Genomic DNA, 22,385 nt, shown 5'->3' on the forward strand with positions numbered 1-22,385 from the left:
CGTGTCAAATGGGCTTCGAGAAAACTAATTGAAGAACACTTCGTCCAAACACAAGAGAAAAAATCTTGTTCTTGACCACTGGCTAACACAACATGATGGCAGCAACTGGTTATTGTTTTCTTCTGGTGACTTCAGAACGAGGTCTACTGGCACGACAACCAGCTATGGTTGTCGTGCTGATGGGAACAGTTCCAGTATTCAGGAGCTTGAAGTTCCAATTGCCAGAACTGCTCCAGAGCTTGCATGCCAAATGCTGAGACAACTCGTACAAAGCAGAACTTGATCTAAGTCGTCCTCACTGTTTGCAACCTGGTTCGCAGCTTGCAACTCCATAAGCTTTTCCTTCTCAAGTGTCTCATAGATGCCGGAAACTAATATGCGTCAGCAGTATCCCAGAAGCTTCTTTCAGACTAATGACTTAAAAGGGGTTTTCAAGACAGCCCTCCTTAAGACAGATCGTGATGAGGAAGAGCTAGAGCCCTCCCAGCCAATGTTTTTTCCCAGATGTGCAGAACTGCCGTTACTGCACTTACCCAACCATTTACGCAGTTTGTAATATGACGAGTTGCAGATTATTGTCCAGTGATCACTCATGGCTGCGACATTCATAATTGCAGAAGAGATCATAGAATAGGTACCAGAACCCTCATGAGGAATGTTATGCCGCAATGTCAATTTCAGTGGCCACATTACAGCTATAATCTGTTTCAGCCTAATTTTACAAAGAAAAAACACTGCCGCCCTTTGGAGCTAATCAGAGCAATGAAGCAAGTTTTGTGAGCTCCCCGTAGGAGGAGTATACTCCCACAATATGTTGTCCCGTCGTTTAGCCAAATGTTCCGGTTGTCTCGTTAGTGCCATAGCTTTGGTAACGCCCTGTAAGCTGCAGAAGGATGAGTCAACCTAGTTCCAGTAACAGTTCACTTCACGTACGAATATGACCAGAAAAAACTCATGTCACCCAAGGATGAGGGTCGACAAATTTCCCAGCGTACGGTCTCCGACTTTCTTCTTGTGGCCCAGATGATGAGCTGCCTCTTGAGTTTTCTCACTTCATCCCCCTGGTTACTGATGGTCCTTGTCTCTGGTGTCCGGCCCTTGCAGCTTGCCTCCACACGTTTGTCGCCCTCGTGGTATTCTCTGTGATTCTCCGAGGAACCATCGTACTGGAACAAGAAAGTAACAGCATACAGTGAATGGACGAAGTGAGACACACCTTATACTCAGGGGCAGATCGAGAACTCCGTTTGGGGGGGGGGGGGCCGAAAATTTGTAAGAATACTATTCTCCCCTTCTTTCGTGTGCACCGGGGCGTCCCCGGCCATTTCAAATTGCCCTCCGAGAAGGGGGAGGGGGGGGGGGGGGTCGACTTTGTTTGGGGGGGCGGCCGCCCCCCGTCGCCCCCCCCCCCCCCCCCCCCCCCCCCCCCCCTTGGATCCGTCTCTGCTTATAGACCTTTCCATCGCTTATCGCCCAGGCAAAAAATGTCGAGTCACTGAACTGTTACGCAGGCGCGGCGTACGATTTTTTCGCAAGAGGCGCTATTGCGCGTGCTCAGAAGGCGTTTAACAGTCCAGTGAGAAAAGATGGCAGCTCGCAGAAGGTGTTTGTTGGAAAGGTCTATACTTCTAAGTTACATAAGTATTGTGGGTCTTACTGCATGACGTGCCAAGCGGAGATAAATGATGTCTGGAGCTTGACGGGGGGAGGGGGGGTCTCGACGCATGCTGAACGACAGGTGCCAGATGCTGCCATACCCACAAGGTATCCTGAGAAGAGAGAGAGAAGACAGGTGCGAGTACAGGAAATTGGCATGTTTGAGCAACACTTTTTTTAGAGGTGCCTTCCCGTTAACTCCCTTCAAGGGACATCCATCTGACTAGTTAATTCAGAATTATGTTCAATGTACCCAGTCAACTTGCTTAGCCTGTTTGCAAATATATAACTGGTAAATTCACTTTCTATAATGTTGCGTGTCTTTTTTGTTTTGTTTTTATATCTTATATGCTATGATGCCAACTTCTCTTTTATGATTTTACAGACTAGCAAATCCCAGGTTCGGTCCTGATCCGCGTCATTTGCCACGATATTTATATTTTTCCATTAAAGTGGTGTGAAAGTTTCGATACGTGGAGGTTGCGCGTGAACAAGCAATTCATTACGTTCGACCGTTTTACAAGTCACGTCCGACGTACATACGACTAAGAATATAATCGAGTCACATACACTGCGTTGGAGAAAAGACGATCGTGCCATGGCCTGACGCGAAGGACAGCACGAGCACTTTAAAATGTTTGCACTCACCAGCAACGAACTTGAAGCGGAATCCCGGAATCTCGAACGGCGAAGTGAGTCCCCGGCTTTTTGGCTTCTTGCCTGAGCAGGCCCATTTAGAAGACATTCATAGTTCATAGCGCGATCCGGTAACTCACGTGACATTAAAACGCCAAGCGAGGATCCAACCGAAAGGGAAATGTACTAGGAAAGAGAAATTCGCGGAACAGCAACGCCGACAACGCGACCAGCGACGTTTAAAAAACATGGCTTCGGTTAGGGCAATGAACTTTTTAAAGCTAACGGTAACTGCTCGATTTTTTCTTTCCATATTGGTTTATCACTATCGCCTAGCTTATTATGTTTTCTAAAAATATTAACATTAATGCACTCAATTTAGTCAATTGCGATTCTTTTTTACCCTGTTTTTTTTGTTTGTTTTTGTTTTACACCTTCAGTTGTCGCCATCCGGCTTGAGGAGCGCTGTGTATGCGCGATTACCGGAAGTGGCCTTGAGTGGGACCACTGGTTATGATTTCACTGTGTCCGCCGACGCCACCGGCACGGAGCATTTTGTCAGCTTCCTTTCGAATCGCCGCAGGCGTTGCTCCCGGAGTACGAAAACGACGGTGACGAAAACACGAAAAGAAACGTGGCTCGGGGAGCGGCCGCTCATGACCCAAGCGCTCGCAGACTATCTCTGCCCTTTCTGTTCTGCGCTACCATATTGGTCATCGCTTCGCGTGCTCCTCCTCTCCTTTTTTCTGCGGCCGCGCCCTATGGCTCCGCCGTCGATGTGCCCAGGCTTTCTCCGTATAGACCGTTTTATCGTGGGTAGCGCCATTTTGAGAGCGAGAGAGTAAAGGGGAAAGGGCTACCGGCGCTTTCCCCCTTTCTGATTGTGTAGAAAGAGTAAAAGTCCCGGATGAGAGGCTTGGCCGGTGTTGGGTGTCTGCTGTGCCCCAACTTCTTTCGCACTTTCTTTTCTGTTTTGAACTCGCAAACTTAATTAGAGCCACGGGCTTTGATGGCAACAGTCCCCCGGTCATCGGGACACCATTGCTCGGTCATAGGGTGCACGAATAACGAGAAAAAGCGTCGAATACCGCCCAAGGACCTCGTAGCTTGCATGGAATTCGGTAAGGCACGTGCGGCTGCAATGTTTTGAAGCTCCACCACTTTGAACCATTCATAAATTTTTGCTTGCAATAGGCCCATTTCAACGCAGCCGTTTTTAGTAATGAACAAGCGATACAGGAAACGGGAACCTCAATTAACTTTTGTAAACACCCGGAGCTGCTACGTATCGTTTTGCTGCGCTGCTTTTATCTTGCTTGTCCGTGTTCTCATATTTCATTGTGGATGAACGACGAAGACGTTCTAGATGCGCTTATATTGAACCGCAGAAAGCGTCAAAGCAGCCACGAATTATTTTACTATTTGATGCAATATTTTGAGTATTAACCTCCAATTTCTATCACTGACACGTTCGCTGCGGCTGTTCCCCGGTTGCCGCACTGGTGGATGACATGACTCGAACAAAGAAACGTACACACTGGGCTCGAAGACGCAGATCGCAACACACGAGTCGTACCCTGGAGCGACTATCCAGCGCTTCAAAGCGCCCAATCAACGGAAACAACCCAAACAAACCACCAGCGGCACTCCAAGGAGCGCTTTTGTCGGCTCTCTGGTATCGCACAGGGGATCGCTATTCAGGAAAACCGATAGAACTACCTTTTCAACAATTTCTAGCCTGACCCGGCGGCGGAAATAAGCCTTCAACTAAGTGTTGTAAATGATGAAATCGAGTCAGTCACCACTGCAAATTATCAATATTAAGATAAATTCAGTTACAAAATTTTACAAGCTGAAACAGCAATTATCACGAGAAAATTGGCACGCACCTTGCGAGCGTACCCCATGTTCATCGGCGGTACAGCGTTCGGTGCGCGCTCCATTCACAAGCTGTTCCGAGCACAGTCGAGAAGATTGCAATCTACATAGGTCCTCGGACGGTATTCGACGCTTTCTGTCGTTATTCGTGCACCCTATGACCGAGCAATGGTGTCCCGATGACCGGGGAACTGTTGCCATCGAAGCCCGTTACTCTAATTAAGTTTGCGAGTTCAAAACAGAAAAGAAAGCGCGAACGAAGTTGGGGCACAGCAGACACCCAACACCGGCCAAGCCTCTCATCCGGGACTTTCACTCTTTCTACACAATCAGAAAGGGGGAAAGCGCCGGTAGCCCTTTCCCCTTTTCTCTCTCGCCCTCTTTCAGTAAAACGGTCTATAGACGAGGCTATGGTTGAGGTCGGAGGGGGGGGGGGGGGGAAGGACATGGCACATTGGGAGGGTAAACGAATGAACGAGGTGGGCAAAGAGCAGACAAACTTACAGGCCGTATGGCAGGTGACCACGTGCGCCGCAGAATGTTTTAGGCGGTGATTGTAGAACCCGTGTCAATATCTGGCAGTGTTCTTGAGCTCCTATCGTAGTTCGCCTTTTGTTGCCGCCTTATTTCTGTGAGACGACGTGTGACAGTCTTGGGTGGCACAACAGCGGGCAGGTAATGTTCCAATCGCACACGTCACAGTGTTTTTTTGTCGGCTTGTCAGTCTTTGTACTGACGATTGGAGGACATTGTCTCGTGGAGTGTTGCACCGCTCAAGGGGGGAGCAGTAAGACTTTTTGCTGTTTGCATTCTTTCTCAAGAGTTGTTTGGCCTGTCTCACAGCTCGTTCAGTCATGCCATTTTATCGAGTGTGGTAGGGGCTCTATGTAAGTTGTTTTATCTCAAGGTTTTCAAAACTGCTTAAACTCCTGGCTATCATTGTCACTTATAATTTTCAATGACAGTCCGTGTGTTTTGAATACTTTAAGGCAGAACTCTGTTACCTTGGAAGCTGTGGTGCTTTTCATTTCTTCTACCTCAAAATAAAATGAGTAAAAATCCATCAGGATCATGTAGTCGTTTTCTTCATGAGTAAAGAAATCGGCCCCCACAAACTGCCGAGGAAGCGTTGGCAATGCGTGGCTTAGGAGGGGCATCTTGATGTTTCTTGATTTGTACTTCTTGCGTTTGATGCATTTGTCATGCTCGCTTTCAATGTCGGCGTTGATTCCGGGCCACAACAAAATTTCTCGGGCTCTGTTTTTCCTCGTCTTCGCACGCATGGGCCGTGTGGAGCAAGTTGAGAACCTTGGATCTGATGGTCGTTCGCATTATTATCTTGTTGGACCGTAGCACAAGGCCGTCTTCCTCGTGGATGTCCTCTCTGTAGGACCAGAATGGTCTTCCGAGTTGAGCGGTTTGAGTTTTCTGCTCGGGCCATGACGTCTGTGCATACTCGCGTAACAGTCGTATCTGCGCATCGGCTGAAGTTGCGTCTCTTATTTCATTCAGGTGATCTTGAGTGACAGATATGTACTTTAGTGCGTTTACTTGAAAGTTGTTTTCTTCTTGCATTGTTTCTTTCGTGGAAAAGCATGAAAGTGCGTCCGCTAGCTGCAGTTCTTTTCCAGATATGAACTTCACTTTTGATGAGTATCTTTAAAGAGCCATTTTAATTCGCTGCAGTCTCATCGGGCACTGACGTAACGGTTTCGTGAAAATAGCTTGTAACGGCCTGTGATCGGATTCTAGTGTTACGTTTGATTTGCCCAATATGTAATGGTGGAACTTTGTGCATTCATGAACGATAGCCCAGCATCTCTTTCTCAATATACGCATACTTGATCTGTGCGGCTGTCAAAGTTCTCGACAAATAGGTTATTGGTCTTCCGTTTTCAGTGATAACTGCCCCTGCACCATATTGGCTTGCGTCGACTGACAGAGTAATCGGTTCTTCTGCAGTGTAGTAAATCAGAACTGGTGCCTTCGTCAAAGCGTCTCGCAGGTCTTCGAAACGTCTTTGTTGGTCTTCCATCCATACCCATGCGATCTCTTTCCTCATCACTTCTCGTAGTGGCGCCCCACGCTCGAAGAGTCATGGTATGAAGCTCGACAAGTAGGTGATCATACCAAGAAATGTTCGAAATCCATAGCGATCTTTTGATTAATCGATCTTGTAGGTTTCCCTGCCCACACCTTGGAAGCACCGGGTTCTCGTCCGTGCGGTCCACCCCGGAAGAACACGTAGTCACAAGGAAGGGTTCGTTACATCTTGTTTATTCTCCGTCTCCACCTCGAATGCCCTGCGCCATCCCCCCCCCCCCCCCCCCCCCCCCAAGCTGCGCCCTGCCGTCGCGTGGCGCTGCCATCGCGTGGTGCTGCCGTCGGGCATTTTGCCCTCCGCCGGAGCAGTGTGGCGGCAGCCACCACAATCTCCAGTAGGGTCTTAATTCTCTCTTGGTCAACAGCTACTCCATCACCAGTGAGCACTTGTCCGAGGTAGTACACTTCTGTCTTGGCAAATTGGATCTTCTTTGGGTTAAATTGAAGATTCACCTCTCGATAGCGTTGAAGCAAGTGTCGAAGATTCTCGTCATGTTCCTGACGGGTTTTTACTAATACCTATATGTCCTCTATCACAACTACCATTCCGGTGAGTCCAAATATTACTTCGTTCATGACACGCTGAAAACCTTCAGGGGCTGTGCTTATTCCGAAGGGTATTCTCGTAAACCTGGGCCCTCTATACGAAGTACTCAAGGTGCACAACTTTGAAATCTCTTCATCAAGTTCGATCTGCGAGAATCCCGAGGATCCGTCTAGAGCTAAGAATACTTTCGCCCCCGCCAATCCAACGGCAATGTCCTTCATGGTCGTCATGGTAATGTTTTCTCCTCGTAACTCAATTCCAGTCAACTGGGCCCATGCAGATGCACACTTTATCCTTCTTTGCGACAACTACCAAGAAACTGGCCCATTTTGTCGGTTATTCTACTTTAGCCAGAACTCGCTGGTTCTCCATTCTTTGAAGTTCACACTTGACCTTTTCTTTTAGTGCCACAGGCAGCTTCCTGGCTGGGCGAACGACGCCTTGTGAACCTGACTTCACCTTCATGTTGTACACAAATTTCTTGACCTTTCCCAGTCCGCGGAAAACGTCAGTGTATGGTCCGGCAGGGTAACAAAGATTTGTACTTGCTGCATTTGTGTCTTCGTGTTCTTTTGACATTGAAGCCAGACGCTTGATCATTCCGAGCTTTTCACTTAGTTCTCCTCCCAACGTCACCGGAACGTCTTCCTTGACCACAAAGAACCCCTCCTAGATTGCTCTGACTCCATTCGACATTGTCAGTGTTGTTCTTCTACATGCTTCTTTCTTATGGTCAAAAAACGATGACAGTACGGTGTCGTATTTTCGGACTTTATTTCTTGATATTAAACGAAGCTGTCTCTCTGGGATGACTGAAAAATTAGCCCCGGTGTCGAGCATTCAGCATACTTGATCGGTTTCTATTGTGTCTGTCTCGCTCCATCAGTTGTCTTTCTCTATCTTATCTATGGTTAAATGGTACAGCAGATAATCTTCATCGCTTTCGTCCGTACCTTTCTGCTCTACTTGACGCACTTTGGAATCATATTTTCGTTCCTTTTTCGACTGGCTTTTCTGACGGTGGTCTGAGTCTGGGTTCCGCTCTTGCACATTTTGCAAAATTTACCTTTTCACCACAACCAAGGCTCTGTTTTCCAGTAGCTGAACACGTGTTCGAGCGATGAACGAAGCCGCAACAATGGCACGTAGCTTGGTCCGCTCTTTTGAGCACCTTTACTGCCAGTGTGCCCTCGTGTCGCTCGTCCTTTCCGCGAACTTCGTTGAACTGTTCTTCAGTTCCTTCCCTTGTTCGGCATAACTCCAGGACTTTGTCAAAGGTAGGATCGTCATTAATCAGTTTCTGCTGCAACTGTCGGTTTTTAGTTCCAAATATGATTCGGCTTCTTAGCATACGTTCTTCGACGTCGCCGTACTTGCAGTTGCGCACAAGCACCCTCAGTTCCGTCAACCACTCATCAAATTTCACACCTTCTTTTTGGTTTCTTTTCCTGAAGATAAATCGTGGTACGTGAGGTTGATCACTGACTTCATGTTCACCGCGAACTTATTCTTCGGGGCTCTGGGCTTCTCTCTGTCTTCCTCGTTATCGAATGGAAAGGTAGAGTGTAAATTTGCCTACCTTCTCCAATGCAGAAGAGAAGTGTTGACGTTTGCACCATGTCAGGTCGGTCCATCAGGTGAGTTGCGACCGCAAACAGCTCGAATTCCATTGGCGACTTCTTCCATGCGTTCCAGGCTTCCGCGCTCGTGTCCAAACCGCGGCCCCGCCGATCTGGCGGTGGCGCCATCTCTCGCTGGTTACCACAGATTCAAACCCGCAACCTGGGGATAGCGATAATGATCCCTGGAGAGGGGAACAAAGGCCAAGAACAAACGCAAATATACAAAAACAACTAGGTGACTGGTGCGCGACTGAAAAAAATTCGCCTGGTCCTGGCACCAAACACGGACCTCTCCATTTCTAGTGGAGCGCTCTTCAACCTGAGCTAACCTGGAGTTAGACGTCAGTAGAAGAAGCGGGTTTTAACAGCTGCCACCAGTCAAACACCAACAAGGGTGAACGGCCTGCATGTTAAGGTCAAGATGATAATGCAGTTAATTCAAAGATACTATTGCAATCATAGCAAAATATGATTTCAGTCGTGCACAACTCACCTAACTGTTTTCGGAAATTCGTGTTTGTCATTTGTCCCCCTTGTTCTTTTTCTGCAGTGATTATTATCGCTTTTCTTGTGCAGCTCGCTTGTAACTTTGCACTAATTGCATTATATTCATAACCCTAAGATGCAGGTCGTTCCGCTCTCTTGGTGTTAGGCTGGTGGAAGCTGTTAACACCCGCTTAATCTACTGATATCGAACTCCTGGATAGCGCAGTTAGTAGAGCGCTTCATTCGAAATGGAGAGGTCTTTGGTTTGATACCAGGACCAGGCGAATTTTTTTTCAGTCGCGCACAAGTCAACTAGTTTGTGTATATTTGTTTTTATCCCTTGTCCTTCTTGTTCCCCTTTTCCGTGGACTATTATCACTACATCCAGGATGCGATAGCTAATCCAATGTGTTTACCTATTTTGTCATTCTTTATTTTTACAAAAACGATACAAATGACAATACATTCAGTGATAAAAATCCATAGTCAATGGCTCTTACATCCATGTCCATCTTAGTAAAGTACACAAATAAAATATACAAAGTGCCTTGCCAAAATTATACCGCTTCAAATGACATTGAAACACTCATCCACAACCAAAAGGCAAATCAGCGGGGAAAAAAAAAGAACTTTCTGCTGGAAGAAATTAAAGCAACTTGGAAGTGGTCGAAGTTTATTGACTCACTACAATAACGGTATCTCCACAACAAAAGGTTCGCATTCAGCAGCAAATTTAGAATCCTTGCACACGGTTACCCAAAACATTCTAACAAATTTGATCCCGCAGCGCCATTGCTCAGAAAAAGCAAAACAAATAACCGAGCGCCTATTATTGCTGCTTTCTTTTTAACAAATCGCATTATATTTCACGGTTTTAGCAGCTTCTCGGCCAACCTCTTGGAATGTAGTCTTTCCCCCACGTCTTCTCCCATCCACCCCCTGCCCAAAAAAAAATTAAAAAAAAATAAAAAAAAAAGATCAAGGGGAACGTTTTATGGAGAGAAAGTGAGAACACGTTGTTATGATAAGGAAGCCACTTGCTGCATGAGATTGTTTGAAACTCGTGCGCCACTTTGTTTTTGTTTTCCTTCTTTTTTTTCTCACTGCAGTATGTAGCGCCGTTCTCTCTCTTTCTTCTCCCTATTTCTCTCCCTCTTGTTATATACATATTTTTTTTTCTCTGCGGCGTTTGAGTGCGCAGCGAAGATCCGACCGAGGTTGGCTGCTGCATTCCGGCAGAAAGTGGTCGGCCAACCGTGACGATCGGAAGCCTTGCGTGAATATAGGGCGACAAGATAAAGAATACCGCAACGAGCACTCTCCTTTGATCGAGATTTATCTCGAGAAGCTCTTTCGGGCTCAACACCGCAGAATGCATAAGAGAAAACCCGCGTCGGCGAAAAATGAACGTCCCTGGAAGTGTATACGCAGATTTTGAAACCAGGCCCTAACTTTTTTTTTTCTTTTTTTTTTTAATCACGATTGCGGTGATCTAATGTACCGTGGACGAATTGTGTTAGCGACCTCTCCCGATAATTTTATGCTGACGATGGACTGCTTTTGTTCTGCCTCCTTCGATCGAATCACTTCATGCTCTTAAAGTTGGCAGCCTGCTTTGTTAAGTTGTTTGTTGCCACAAACCCCGCGTTAATTCAGGCTCCAATGTCCGCACTTCTTAGTGGATTCCAGGAACGTTACCGGAAGACGGCTTTTGGTTAGCAATTATTTTCCGAGCGGGAATTTGGTAATTAGTCATTACATTTTAAGCATCACAGCATGTGTTAAACTTTGTTCAGTCCACGGTGGTGGTGAAAACGTTTATTTTATTAATGTCGAGACCTCTGGCCCTGTGGTTGTCCCGTCGGGTCAGGGGAGAAGGGGGGGGGGGGGGGGGGGTTATAAGAGTCTTTCAATGCCAGCAGATCGAAGTTGTAAAGTGTTCTTTGTAGTCATGGGGGCCAAGTCGGGAGGGTCCACTCTTCAATGGATTGTGGCGCTGATGGGCATTCCGCGCTGCTTCTGAGTTGCTGCCAGGCGCGATGACGGTGGGTAGCAAGGCCTGGGCAGTCTTATAGCAAGTGCTGTTGGGTGGCTCACGCCCCGGAAGGGCAGTACGAGCATGTTGGGTCGTTCGTATCCGATCGATATACTTATCGGTGGGAGGAGTGACCGTCGTGCCGGTACGTATTCTATTAAAGGGACATTGACAGGGTATTTATGTTCGCCAAGGTTTTTATTTGTACATGACATATCAGAGCCCAACTACCCAGAACACAATTTACGGCTCGAAATTCGATTTCTTCTCGCCCGAAAACCGTTGATAGAGAACTGGCCGGCTTGAATCGCGCTCACTCTCTTCTTCGTAGTCACGTGCCATTTTTTGTGATTTAAACACAAACACCAAAGATAATCAATGTTGTCGTGGGTCATCGAAGGCGCACACTCAATATTAAAAATAGAAACAAAATAGAAACCCTAATTTTGTGGCTCCTGAAAAACTGCAAATCCGTTGATAAAAAAAAAAAAAAGTTGCCAAGCCACGTGATTTTTAGCAACTCTGCTCTACACTTCTTCCTCCCCACGGGCTTCCTTTCTTTTCAAAACTTCTCTATCTCTCTCTCTCTCTTCTTGTCCTCCCCAGTCCAGTTTCGGTTTTAATTTTGAGCAGTTTGCGTTTATTTTTATTTCTTGAAAATATACGTGACGCTGTAGCAAAATATTGATTGGGTAGTCTTCTGACACCATAATAAATTCGTCACAAAAAAAAAATTAAGTTTTGGGGAATGTCAGTGTCTCTTTAAGGGTGACAGTTTCCCACCTGGTGAGGCCCTTTGGTATTGGGTGAATCTTTTCTCCTGGCAGCTTGCGGAGAAGTGCCTGTTCACGGTCCTTTTGAAGTGCAGTGTGTACGTCACTGAAGTCGGGATCTTGTTCGTCCGTTGCTGCGTGGGGAGAGCCTCCGTCGTGGCCTCGCGCAGGTGGAGAACAACGTGGTGGGTGGCTTTCATGTTACCTTGTCTCACGGGCGAGCCGATAGGCCCGCCCGTTACCCTTCACTCCCGCGTGCCCCGGCACCTATCCAAGCCGAACGTTTATTCCATGCTCGAATGCGAGGCGGTCCAGTGTTGTGCTGATGCTTCGCTCCACGTGTGCGATGTCAAGGGTCTTCTCTGTATGCCTGAGCGCCGCTTGGCAGCCAATGTGTACGGCCACGGTGGCAAAGGCGAACCGTCGGGTTTTCGACTCCACATATTCGAGTGCTGTCTCTATGGCTAGAAGTTCGGCTGTCTTTGGGGTCAGGTATGTGCTTATGCTTCGGGTGGCACCTATTTCCTTCTCCTTTGTGCAGAAGGCGATTTTTGTAAAATTAGGGCCGATGGAGGCGTCTGTGAATATATGCGTGACTTCGAGGTCCACTATTTCACGTTGGGCATGGCGTCGGGCTACTAGCCCGACGCCATGCCCAACATGCGATTGAGGTCATAGTCTCCGACGTGCTTACGAATGGATTCCACGCTGGCAGTGTCTGGCGTCCAGGGTGGGGCGAGTTTCGGTAGGAGTGACGCTTGGGGATGGTATCAATTCGTTGAAGAATGACTCGGCCCGGCTTCGTGAGCGACAAGAGCTGCACTTGGCCGATCCGAACATCATGTGCCAAGTCTCTGAGAGTGTTAAAACTGGCCTCCCTGAAGATCTCTTCCGTCATAGTGTCCATCGGTAAGTCCAGGGCCATCCGTGCATTCCGTCGGTTAAGAGTTTCTTATCTGTCTCTTTGGGTCTTGGTGAGCGTCAGGAAGGACATCGCATAGAGTATTCGCGACACTACTAGCCCGAGGTTCAGAAGTTTGAGCGTGTTCTTCGGGTTTAAAGAGACACTGACCGACCCCCCCCCCCCCCCAACTCTTTTTTTTTAAATTTTTGTTAGGCAATCCTTTATGGTATAAGAAGACTACCAGGTCAATATTTTTGCTACAGCGTAACCGTATATGTTTAAGAAAATAAAAACAACGGAACTGCTAGAAACCGAAACTGGACTGGGGAGGAAGAAAAAATGCAGAGGCGGAGAGTGTTACCGAAAATCACGTGGCTGTGCAACTTCGTTTTTTTTTTTTTTTTTTTTTTTTTTTTTAAATCAACACATGTGCATCTTTTTAGGGGCCACAAAAATAGTTATTATATTTCGTTTCTATTTTTAATGTTGAGTGTGTGCCTTCAATGAACCATGACTTTGATTATCTTTGGTGGTCGTATCTAAAAGATAGAAAACGGCAGGTGACTATGGGGAAGAGAGTGAGCGCGACTCAAGCCGACGAGTTCTTGATCGACGCTTTTCGGGCGGAAAGAAAACGAATTTCGAGCCGTAAATTGTGTTCTGGGTAGTTGGGCTCTTATATTACATGTGCAAATAAAAACCTTGGCGAGCACAAATACACTGTCAGTATCCCTTTAAACACGATCGTCCCGCAGTGCGGGCTATGAGGTTGTGGAGAGTCGTGCTTGATTGTTGTCATCCACAACTTACCGCTGTTGCTGGCTTCAATGGGAAGGCCGAGGACGGTGATTCACTTTTTTCCTAGGAGTGGATGACCCGCGAGAAGGGGAACTTGGGAGAGCGGAGCAGCCTCTTTCTGTGCATGCTTGCCTCCGGGTACGATGTATGACGATTTCGTGGGAGATGGGGTAAGGCGCACAGATATGAGGTATGCGTCGATGATGCCTAACCCTCGTGGATGGCATCTTGCTGCTGTCCGATAGAGCCCGATCGGGTCCAGATAGTAACGTCGTTCGCATACACCGCTAGACCAAGTGCTCGAACTGGTCGAGCTACTCGGTATGCCCGGCGTAAGAACGTTGAATAAAAGGGGACTGGGGACGGCGCCCTCTTGGAGCACCGTGCTATAGTTTCCACAGTCGAGTTTCTGTCCCCTGTACGGTGACCGTGAATATACGGTTGTTGAGGAACGAGGAGATAGAGTTTGTCAACCGGCCCTCCAGTTCCATCTACTTGAGCTTGTCGTTGCTGAGTGTTGGTGAGGCATTGCCCAACATTGCCCAGCGACCAGCCTAGATCGCTTAAGCCCATTCCTGAACCTTACACTTGTCGATTTTGATAACATGTGGTCCTGCGATAGTTTCTAGATTTGTTCCACGAAGCTTAAAAATAGTAAACGCTTCGTTAACGTTCGCGTTCGACGGTGATGGATATCCAAAATTACTGTGAACCACTAATTATCCACTAAAGGCTCAACTCCATGGAACGAATTATGTGACGAATAACTGGCGAACGCCGCCCGACGGCACGCTCGCTTTGCGCGTGACGTAGCAGCCACTGTGCTGATGCCACGTGCAGAGCAAAAGCCGCCGCCGGGCAAACTTCGTCGGTTATTCGCAGCATATTCGTCCCATGGAGTTCAGCCTTAAGTACACCGTGGCCTTAAGTTAGCCCTTCACTTTGACTAAGGTTTGTCGGTGCTTTCTAAAGATCACTGAACGACTATAGACCCTAAACACGTCCGGTGAATCCGAATGCTTACTTAGCTGCGACTTTCACCTGCCTCATGATTATTTTTTCGACGACCAATAGACGATATGCGAAATGCACGGAGTCATCTAGTGGGGTGCTGAAGAACACACTCCGTCTCGCCAGTTGAATTCGGCGCTGGCAAAGGCCAGTGCGCGAAAGCGTAGTTCTGAAGAATCCTTCGCTAGCGCAAGCGCTCACGCAGGAAAAGCGCTTTCGAAAACCAGGCACTCGCGCCCGTGCCTTTGCAGGCACTGGCGCAGGTACCTTCGAAAACCAAGCCAACGTGTACGTCCGCTATGTTGGTTACGGCAAGAACCCAGCGACCGGCGGGGCGACGAGCACGTACATGTGCGAGGGAGAGCTTAAAACAACACTAACCCTTAGCTCGCAGGTGTGGGTGACGATCCATGACGGTGAGCTGTAAGATTCGATTGTTACCGACACCGGTACGAAATTGACAAACAGAGGAGTAATCTCTACCTAACATAAATGGCAGCGCACAGAGTGTTGCCAGACGTTTGAACAATTTCGCATGTGGTTTATTATTCAGCACAACGTGCGTTAACTAGGCCTGGTGAATATGTCGAGAAATGTGCGCGGTCCGCAAGCCAGTCTTGTGAGCAAAATCAAGCAGTGATTTGAAAGCCGTCTGCATCCGTTGCCTGCTATTACCGGGAAATAGTAAATCCCTAGTAGCAGACACTTGGGCGGTCGTGGCCTAAACTCAGTGTTGGATAAACGGCATCAAAAAGTACTTGAACTAAAGTACAAAGTTGATGAGAAGTTATGTACTTCAAGTGAATTACTAGGTACACCACGGGCACAATGTATTTGAAATGAAGTACCCTAAATACAATTTACTTTCAAAGTAAGGTACAAGTACTTTTTTAATAGAATCTTTCGTGATGCCCTTTCATTCCCGTATACACTTAACGAAAATACAGTTGGTGTACAGGCAAGATGGTTGAAGTTTACCATGATAAATTTAACTCGAAACTGAAGCAAAAGGAGAAAAATTACTCTGACATTTGGTAGAAAAATTTTATTTAACCACATTCCTTATATACATACTAGATCCATAACGCCACCAAACTGTAAAACATCCTGTTTTTCCAGGGCAGCGTTTTTATTTTAACAGGTATGCATTGCCTTAGAGGTTATCGGGGTTGCATCCGTTATTTTCAGAAAAGGGGGTAAACATTCGATGAAGTCAAGAAGCCACAGATTAGACATTTTCGTAAATGGCGCCAAATTCCGGCCCCTCCGACTTTTGAATTTGGAACCGCTTGCACAAGTACAAGTTTTCTTAACCTACTTGAAGCAGTGCTTTAAGCACAATACTTCCCAACACTGCCTAGAGTAATACTGTGATGTCTTCCAGATATCACTGTATTATGAACAATGCCGGAAGATGTGATCAAGGTGTGCTTTTTTATCCCAGTAAGCAATGCAGTTGGAACCAAAGAACGTTGGTTCGAACAAGAGTCACTGCATCCTGGGTAGCTAAACTCGTCGAGCACAACTTTGTGTCCGAAAGTTGCGGAACGCGCTAATTGGACTCTCGTGACGCTGACGTCAAGCCGAGCGAGGTGTCAATCATCCAAGCTCTCTCGGTGCTCAAATTCCAGCGAGAATGTAAAACACAAAGTCGTAGCGAGCTCCACCGAAGCGCGTGCGAGCAACACCGTGGTGCCAGCCGATTGAACGGCTGCACTGATGACGTCTCGCCCGAGTGTCCCTACATCCCTACGCCGCGTTAAAGTCAATGATGCGTAGATTGTACCTAGGCGGCCGGTAAATACTCTGAACTTTCTCGTCGCAAGATCGTCGTTTGTGGAAGTTATTGGTGACGACAAAGTGACGTTTCACTACTTTGGGAAGGAATTATTTGAGGCCAAAATCTTCGCTTCGGAATCGAGGCGAAGATTGAACTTTGTGTTGTTGTGGAGCCGTGCGCGGTGCACGCGGGCGGCTTTATAGAGCTCATCTTCCGCCACTGTCAACAACGCCACCGTGGTCAGCCACAGGCGGTTTGTGTAGAGACGTCGGTAATGTCTGAGAGATGAGAGGAAACGGGGGATGACAAAAAAAAAAAAAGCCGAAGAAAGGGAAATAAAAAAAATTAAAGACGTTTACAAATCTTTTTAATGCGAAATTAGAGCTCACCTCTTGAGGAGGAATAAAAGAGGGTACGGAGAGGAGGGTATGCCCCTCCTCCTCCCCTCTTCCTCTCCTCCCCTCCTCCTCCCATTCAGTTTCTCAGCTAAATTTAGCAGGGAAAAGGACATCACATGACAATCTAGCGGAGAAATGAATTGGCGTTCAAGTCACGTAGCTGGGAATTGAATTGGTGTTGAGGTCATGTGACGTCAATTTCGCGCTAGATTTAGCAGGCCGGTTACGCCGACGGCGACGCCCACGCCGCGAACCCCGGAAACGGGCGCCGAAGAGCTGCGCTCTAAAGAAACAATTAAGGTACGACCAACACCCACACACACACACACACACACACGCACACAAATAGGAGTCTCAAGAAGGGCCGTAAAAATTGTCCGCGAAAGAGAGAGAGAGAGGAGGTGGGTGGTGGTGAAGAAGGGGTATATTCCTTTCCCCTAATACTTTCTTATAACTCTCTGAAATGTTATGGTGGTTCAGGGCTGGGGCGGTACCCCCCGCCCCCTTCCACCCTTATGCCCCTTGCCCCCTCTTTCGACGCAACTGGGGGAAGGGGGGGCTAAATCCCCCCCCCCCTCCCCATCCTCCTGTTTCGACGACCCCGCTTAGAGGTTTTCCAATGAGCAATGACGAGGAACAGCACAGCCTGCAATTTTCGAAATAACAGTTCAATAGATCCTGGAATTAAAACGGCTCGCGTTCCATGAACTCAAGAGTGGTCATGACAGACTTTCAAGCGAAAGACTCGTGCCAGGGCACGTATATAGTGTGCGGGCGCGTTCAGTGACGTCATTTTATAGTTGATACCTTTGACGATGGAGTCAGGATTATCAGTTGTGAACGACAAATTTGACGGTGCGTATTCAAATCGACGATGCCAAGTTTAGTGTCCTTGCGTTCTTGAAGCATCACCGCCAATATTGACAACCTGACATTACTTTTATTTCCTTATTTCCGTTGATAAACATACTTAATCCCAAACTGACTGATCTTCGAATGTCTACCATAAAATGATTTTATCCCGCCGATGACGGGACAACTGCCCGGAGGCGAAATTCACCCGAAAGTGGACAACGGCAGTCGGCTGGTTGTGACCTAGCCACGTCGGGCTACACTTTGGCCAGATTCCAAAGGCCGAGATAAATCAAAAGAACGGCAGGGACGCTTTTTAGTAAATTCTGCTTTATTGGCGGAAATAAGAACGATACCAAACTATCGACTTCGACGGTGTTGATTCTAAAATGCAATTCCCAAGCATCCATCGTGCTTTTTAGAGACCATCAAACATGAGGGTCGCAGCTGATAATCTTTGTCGTGACGTCACACGTATGAGCCACGGTCGTCTCCGCGCGCTCTCTAGTGCTGCTCTTGTTTTGTGCCTAGGGAGGCGTAGGGATTTTTCGTCCCCTCAACGAAAAACGTCACGAAGACAGACGGATCTGCGGGTTTGTGAGAAAAGAAAACTTTGCAGCAATCTTTCGGCTCCTCCCCCCACTATGTCATAACACAAAGAATATTTTTGTTGACGAGTTTAGCGACCCTGGTAAAGTAGCACCATTGCCTTTTATGCCTGCCAGCCGGACACAAAACAGATATTAACTACAGACGACTAAGCTTCGCAAGGTGATTCGTTGATGAATCTCAGTTAACACGGCCATCACCTCTTTGATCCATTTAAATCTTCGAAGTTAAATCTTTGAAGCGTTCTTCGTCAATATAAGGGTGCTTCGCAATGTGCATGGAATCAATCATGAATATCTACACAGATCCCTTGTAATTGTATTGTTGTTCTTGAGTATTTCAAGCCAGGAAAATTATTCTTCAATGACGTTAAGAACCGATATCGCATGTGGTAGCGGTGTGAACATCGGCGCTTTTTTCGCCGGTGTGTTGTTAACTGAAATGTCGGTATCCAAGAAATTTATTTAGTAAGCAATCTGTCTCCGGAAGTTTGGATCGGCTCAACAAGAATGGAGAGGTCAAGGAGAAATGGTTTGTTCCATAAACCAAAATGGCGACCATGCGGGAAGCTTGGCGCAATTTTCCCGGTATATCCAGACACTTTAGTTGGAACCGCTCCTGATATCGCTCTTCTTAAAGCGGTGTAAACCAGCCTTAATTTTAGAGTCTGGTAACGACATGGGACTTTGTTTATGGGTTGCTTAGGAGCCTGAAAAGCGCCTTCCTAATGTACCGCTCGATTAAAAGCTGCGCTTTCTAAAACAATGTTTGTGGCCATGTGCAGTGGTGGGTTGGCTGTGCGCACTTGCGGCTATCTAAGACATTAGCTATCTCATTTTGGAGACTTCCACAGTGCCATGGAACGCAGCAACACACAAATCTCCGACCGGCGTCATGTAGCTTATGCAACTTCGACCAAATTTCACGCAAACACCTGCAACAAATTCACATATGTTTCTAAAGGAAGTAATAGCAAGGTTACTGGTGAGCTCGTGTAACACGTATATTTTAATTCGCGGGTGCGAGGTCCGAGGTTCAACCCTACATGGCGTTCTGCGTTTAAAAATAATAATTTACAGAATATCATTTACGAAGCTAAACAAAACCTTTTATTGAAAGCTCCCCTTAATTAATAATGTAAAGCTTAATTTCGAGCCGGAACGCCACGCCCCGACAATGAGGCCAGCTTCTTTTTCTCTCTCTCTTTCTCTCTCTCTCTCTCTATCTCTTCCTTTTTAAACGTACACATAGTCCATAATAAACGTGCAGAAATCCATCGCTCAAAATGAAAGAGACACATTTTATTTCGGGCATATGGTTCCGAGGTATGCGGTCGCCATAATTCTACACAGTTCCGGTACACATGAAACAAATTATTGCTTTCCGTAAAAACAAAATGTAACTGGAATGACAAATTTTTCGCAGCCCTTCTTTGTGAATTCTTTTTTTCATCGCAGCCAGTTTACCTTTAAGGTTTTTTCCGTCTATTTTCTCCACGCGTCGTCCATTTTTCTACATCGTGCTCGGGCTTAGCGCGGCGTAAAATTTCGAGCAAGGGACTCCAAAGAAAATTACTCGAGCACATTCCTTTGCTCCAGATCGTCCCGAGCCCCTTTACCCTCATCCTCTTTATCTTATTTCACTTTTTTTGTGATGCCCAGGGATACTTCAATAATATTTTTATGCGACATAAAAATTTCCATTTTACTTTTAGCTCAATAAGCTGAGAACAGAATAAAATAAAAATAAAAATTACAATTGCGCTATCAAATTGGTAACCCAAGCTGAAGAAAAGAGTTTCCTCATTTGCTCGGCTCGTCGCGCTGGACTTTTTAACTGTAATAAGAATGGTCGCATAACAGCGTCCTTTAAACCGGCAAGTACTTTTTTTGTTCCTTTTTTTTAATTTCTAGAGTTTGGAGGGATATTCTTGGAAGTCCTTACCGGCGATGTTTGGGGGAGAAATATTTTATCAGTTCGCTAGTTAAAGATTCAAAACATGAAACCCGGGCATAAACAAAAATATCATGTATATCTGCTGCCGATGCTCTCACAAAGAGAAAGAACATCCGCATGCCTGATGAGTTTGTAACTCTGCTTGCACATAATGAATAGCAACTTACCACGTTACTGAATTTTGCTTGATTGTTCAAACGAGAGATCAAACGGCATCCGCGATTATAATCACTGCTGCATTACGGATTCGACGGGATCGTTGTTGTTTTTCGACTGTTATAAAGGATTAATTATTGTCGGGCGAAAGATGACCTGAGCTTAATTCGTTAAAAAGCTTTATTTGAAAACTTTGGAGCCCCCGCCTGAATATTCGCGCCGAGAAGTTTGGGTTTCGCTGCCTGGTGGAATTTTTTCACAACACAGAGTGACGATGCTTCAACTTCCTCTGCTGGTGCAAGCACGTGCAATGCCAAGCTTCGATGCACTATGAAAATGAAAACATAACCACGTGGCAAGCACGTGCACTACCCGGAGTGCAGGAAAACAAAAGCTCCGCTAGCGAGTTTCTCACCACGATTACTCTGTAATACGAACAGCCATGTGTGCTAAAATAAATAACTGACTGATATTTTTCGTTTACTCGAAATCGTTTTGCCTGTTGGAAACTTGAAATAAAATCAATGCTACTGAATTTTATTTTCGAAATAAATTAAAAATATCAATGTTTGATTGAAGTATGTATCGTTTAACGTGAGTGAAACAATGTCGTTTTAAAGGGTCTTAAGAATGAATAGGGTTGTATGGGAGATAAAGACGATTTCTTTTACTATAGTAAAACCAAAATAAACAAGCGCTTTTCTATGGGGAATATTAGAGGTCACTATTGCCGGTTCTCTTGCTATTATAGTCTGCATTACACTAAAGTCACAGGATTCTGGGTAAGTAGAGCCACGCTCCACGTATTGTAGTCATTTTGTTCTATTCAATAAGGAGTTTCTCCTTGGCGGCTTTCGTTCTAGGGGTTGCTGATCCAAATTCCCGGTGAGAGGTTGCTTTATAAATTGTTATCCACACACCGGCGAAACAAGCGCACATCTTCACAACAGCCCACATGGGGCGTCGGTGCCTGGCGACATTGAAAAATATTTGTAAGCGAACCGTCCAGGAACGCTTCCGGTACGACGACGCTTCATAACGATCTTGGGGCGGCTGGTTTAGAAAGACTTTTTCGAAGCTTCGAAAGGACCGAAATGGCGATTGTTGTGGCAACATAGACCTATCAGTCAATCGCCTTACAAGGTTTCGTCGTCTGCATGCGAGTAGCTGTTTGTTTCCGTCTAGCGGGCAGAGCAGGAAATGGAGCGCTTTATACAACTGTATTTCCAACTGTTCTGCCATTTTAGAATCCATAAATTTCTGCTTGCCACCCAACAATTCGTGACAAAATTGATAAATATTAGAAATTTTAGATGCGCTTCTTAACATTTTTTTTTCCAGTGATACCCGACCAGAGGCCAACGATTCACGGCACAAGAGCAAAGTACAACGTCGGAGACCGCGTAGACGTGATTTGCAAGGCTCCATTCTCTCTGCCTGGCGCAAAGCTGGTCTGGCTCGTCAATGACGAAGAGGTAAGTTGCGGAAATATATAACAGAAATGGACAATTACGAGTATATTTGTGTAAACCGTAGGACGGTTCACTAAGTTAGTCAGGACTGGCCTTTGGGCAGACTCAGTGACTTACATTTCAAACATCATAGAACTTGTGTCAAACGCCTCGTAAATAAGCATCTAGTTTGCGAAGTAACTAACGAACGAAAACGTTGCCGCGTGTTTCTTTTATACTTCCTTTATACTTGTTAGGTAAAACGCATAAACTCAACTACAGCTTTAGAATAAATGCACATTACTAGTAGGCAAATGTTCCCATTCAGAAGGTGATATCTATGTGCTCATGAATCAGAACTCCGCGATGAGGACAGTTGCGTGTTTTTGTTACACACGATGGCAAGAAGAAAATAATATATTCAGAGGGATAATAGTTCTATTAAATCTCTATCTACTCTTTGGCTGGTATCATTATTCCTTCCGGCTAATACCATTTAACGCTTTTGGTGAAGGAAGAAAATAGCCATATATTTGATTTTTTTTCTATTAACATGGAGTAAGATATATTGCATAACTAGTTACCCTCTTATGCTCCTATAGTGAAAATTTTAGCACGCCAAATTAAAAAAAAAAGAATTGATAAACTTGGTTTTAATTTATACGGAGAATATTGAGTTTCTTGATTAAATTCGTTGAACCTCGAAGGGGTAATTCTAGACTGAAATCTGACCA

General features: G+C 46.1%; 1 protein-coding gene across 1 annotated transcript in view; it reads left to right on the plus strand.

The window, feature by feature from the left end:
- Positions 1-22,385, plus strand: part of LOC8042731 — a 351,040-nt gene that overhangs the window by 313,702 nt on the left and 14,953 nt on the right. The window contains exon 4 of the mRNA XM_029972218.4: positions 21,542-21,675. Within this exon, the coding sequence (XP_029828078.2) occupies positions 21,542-21,675 (134 nt within the window). The remainder of the gene's footprint in view (positions 1-21,541; positions 21,676-22,385) is intronic.

This window comes from Ixodes scapularis, unplaced genomic scaffold, assembly GCF_016920785.2.
Source record: "Ixodes scapularis isolate PalLabHiFi unplaced genomic scaffold, ASM1692078v2 PGA_scaffold0__279_contigs__length_252992795, whole genome shotgun sequence".
NCBI lineage: Eukaryota > Metazoa > Arthropoda > Arachnida > Ixodida > Ixodidae > Ixodes > Ixodes scapularis.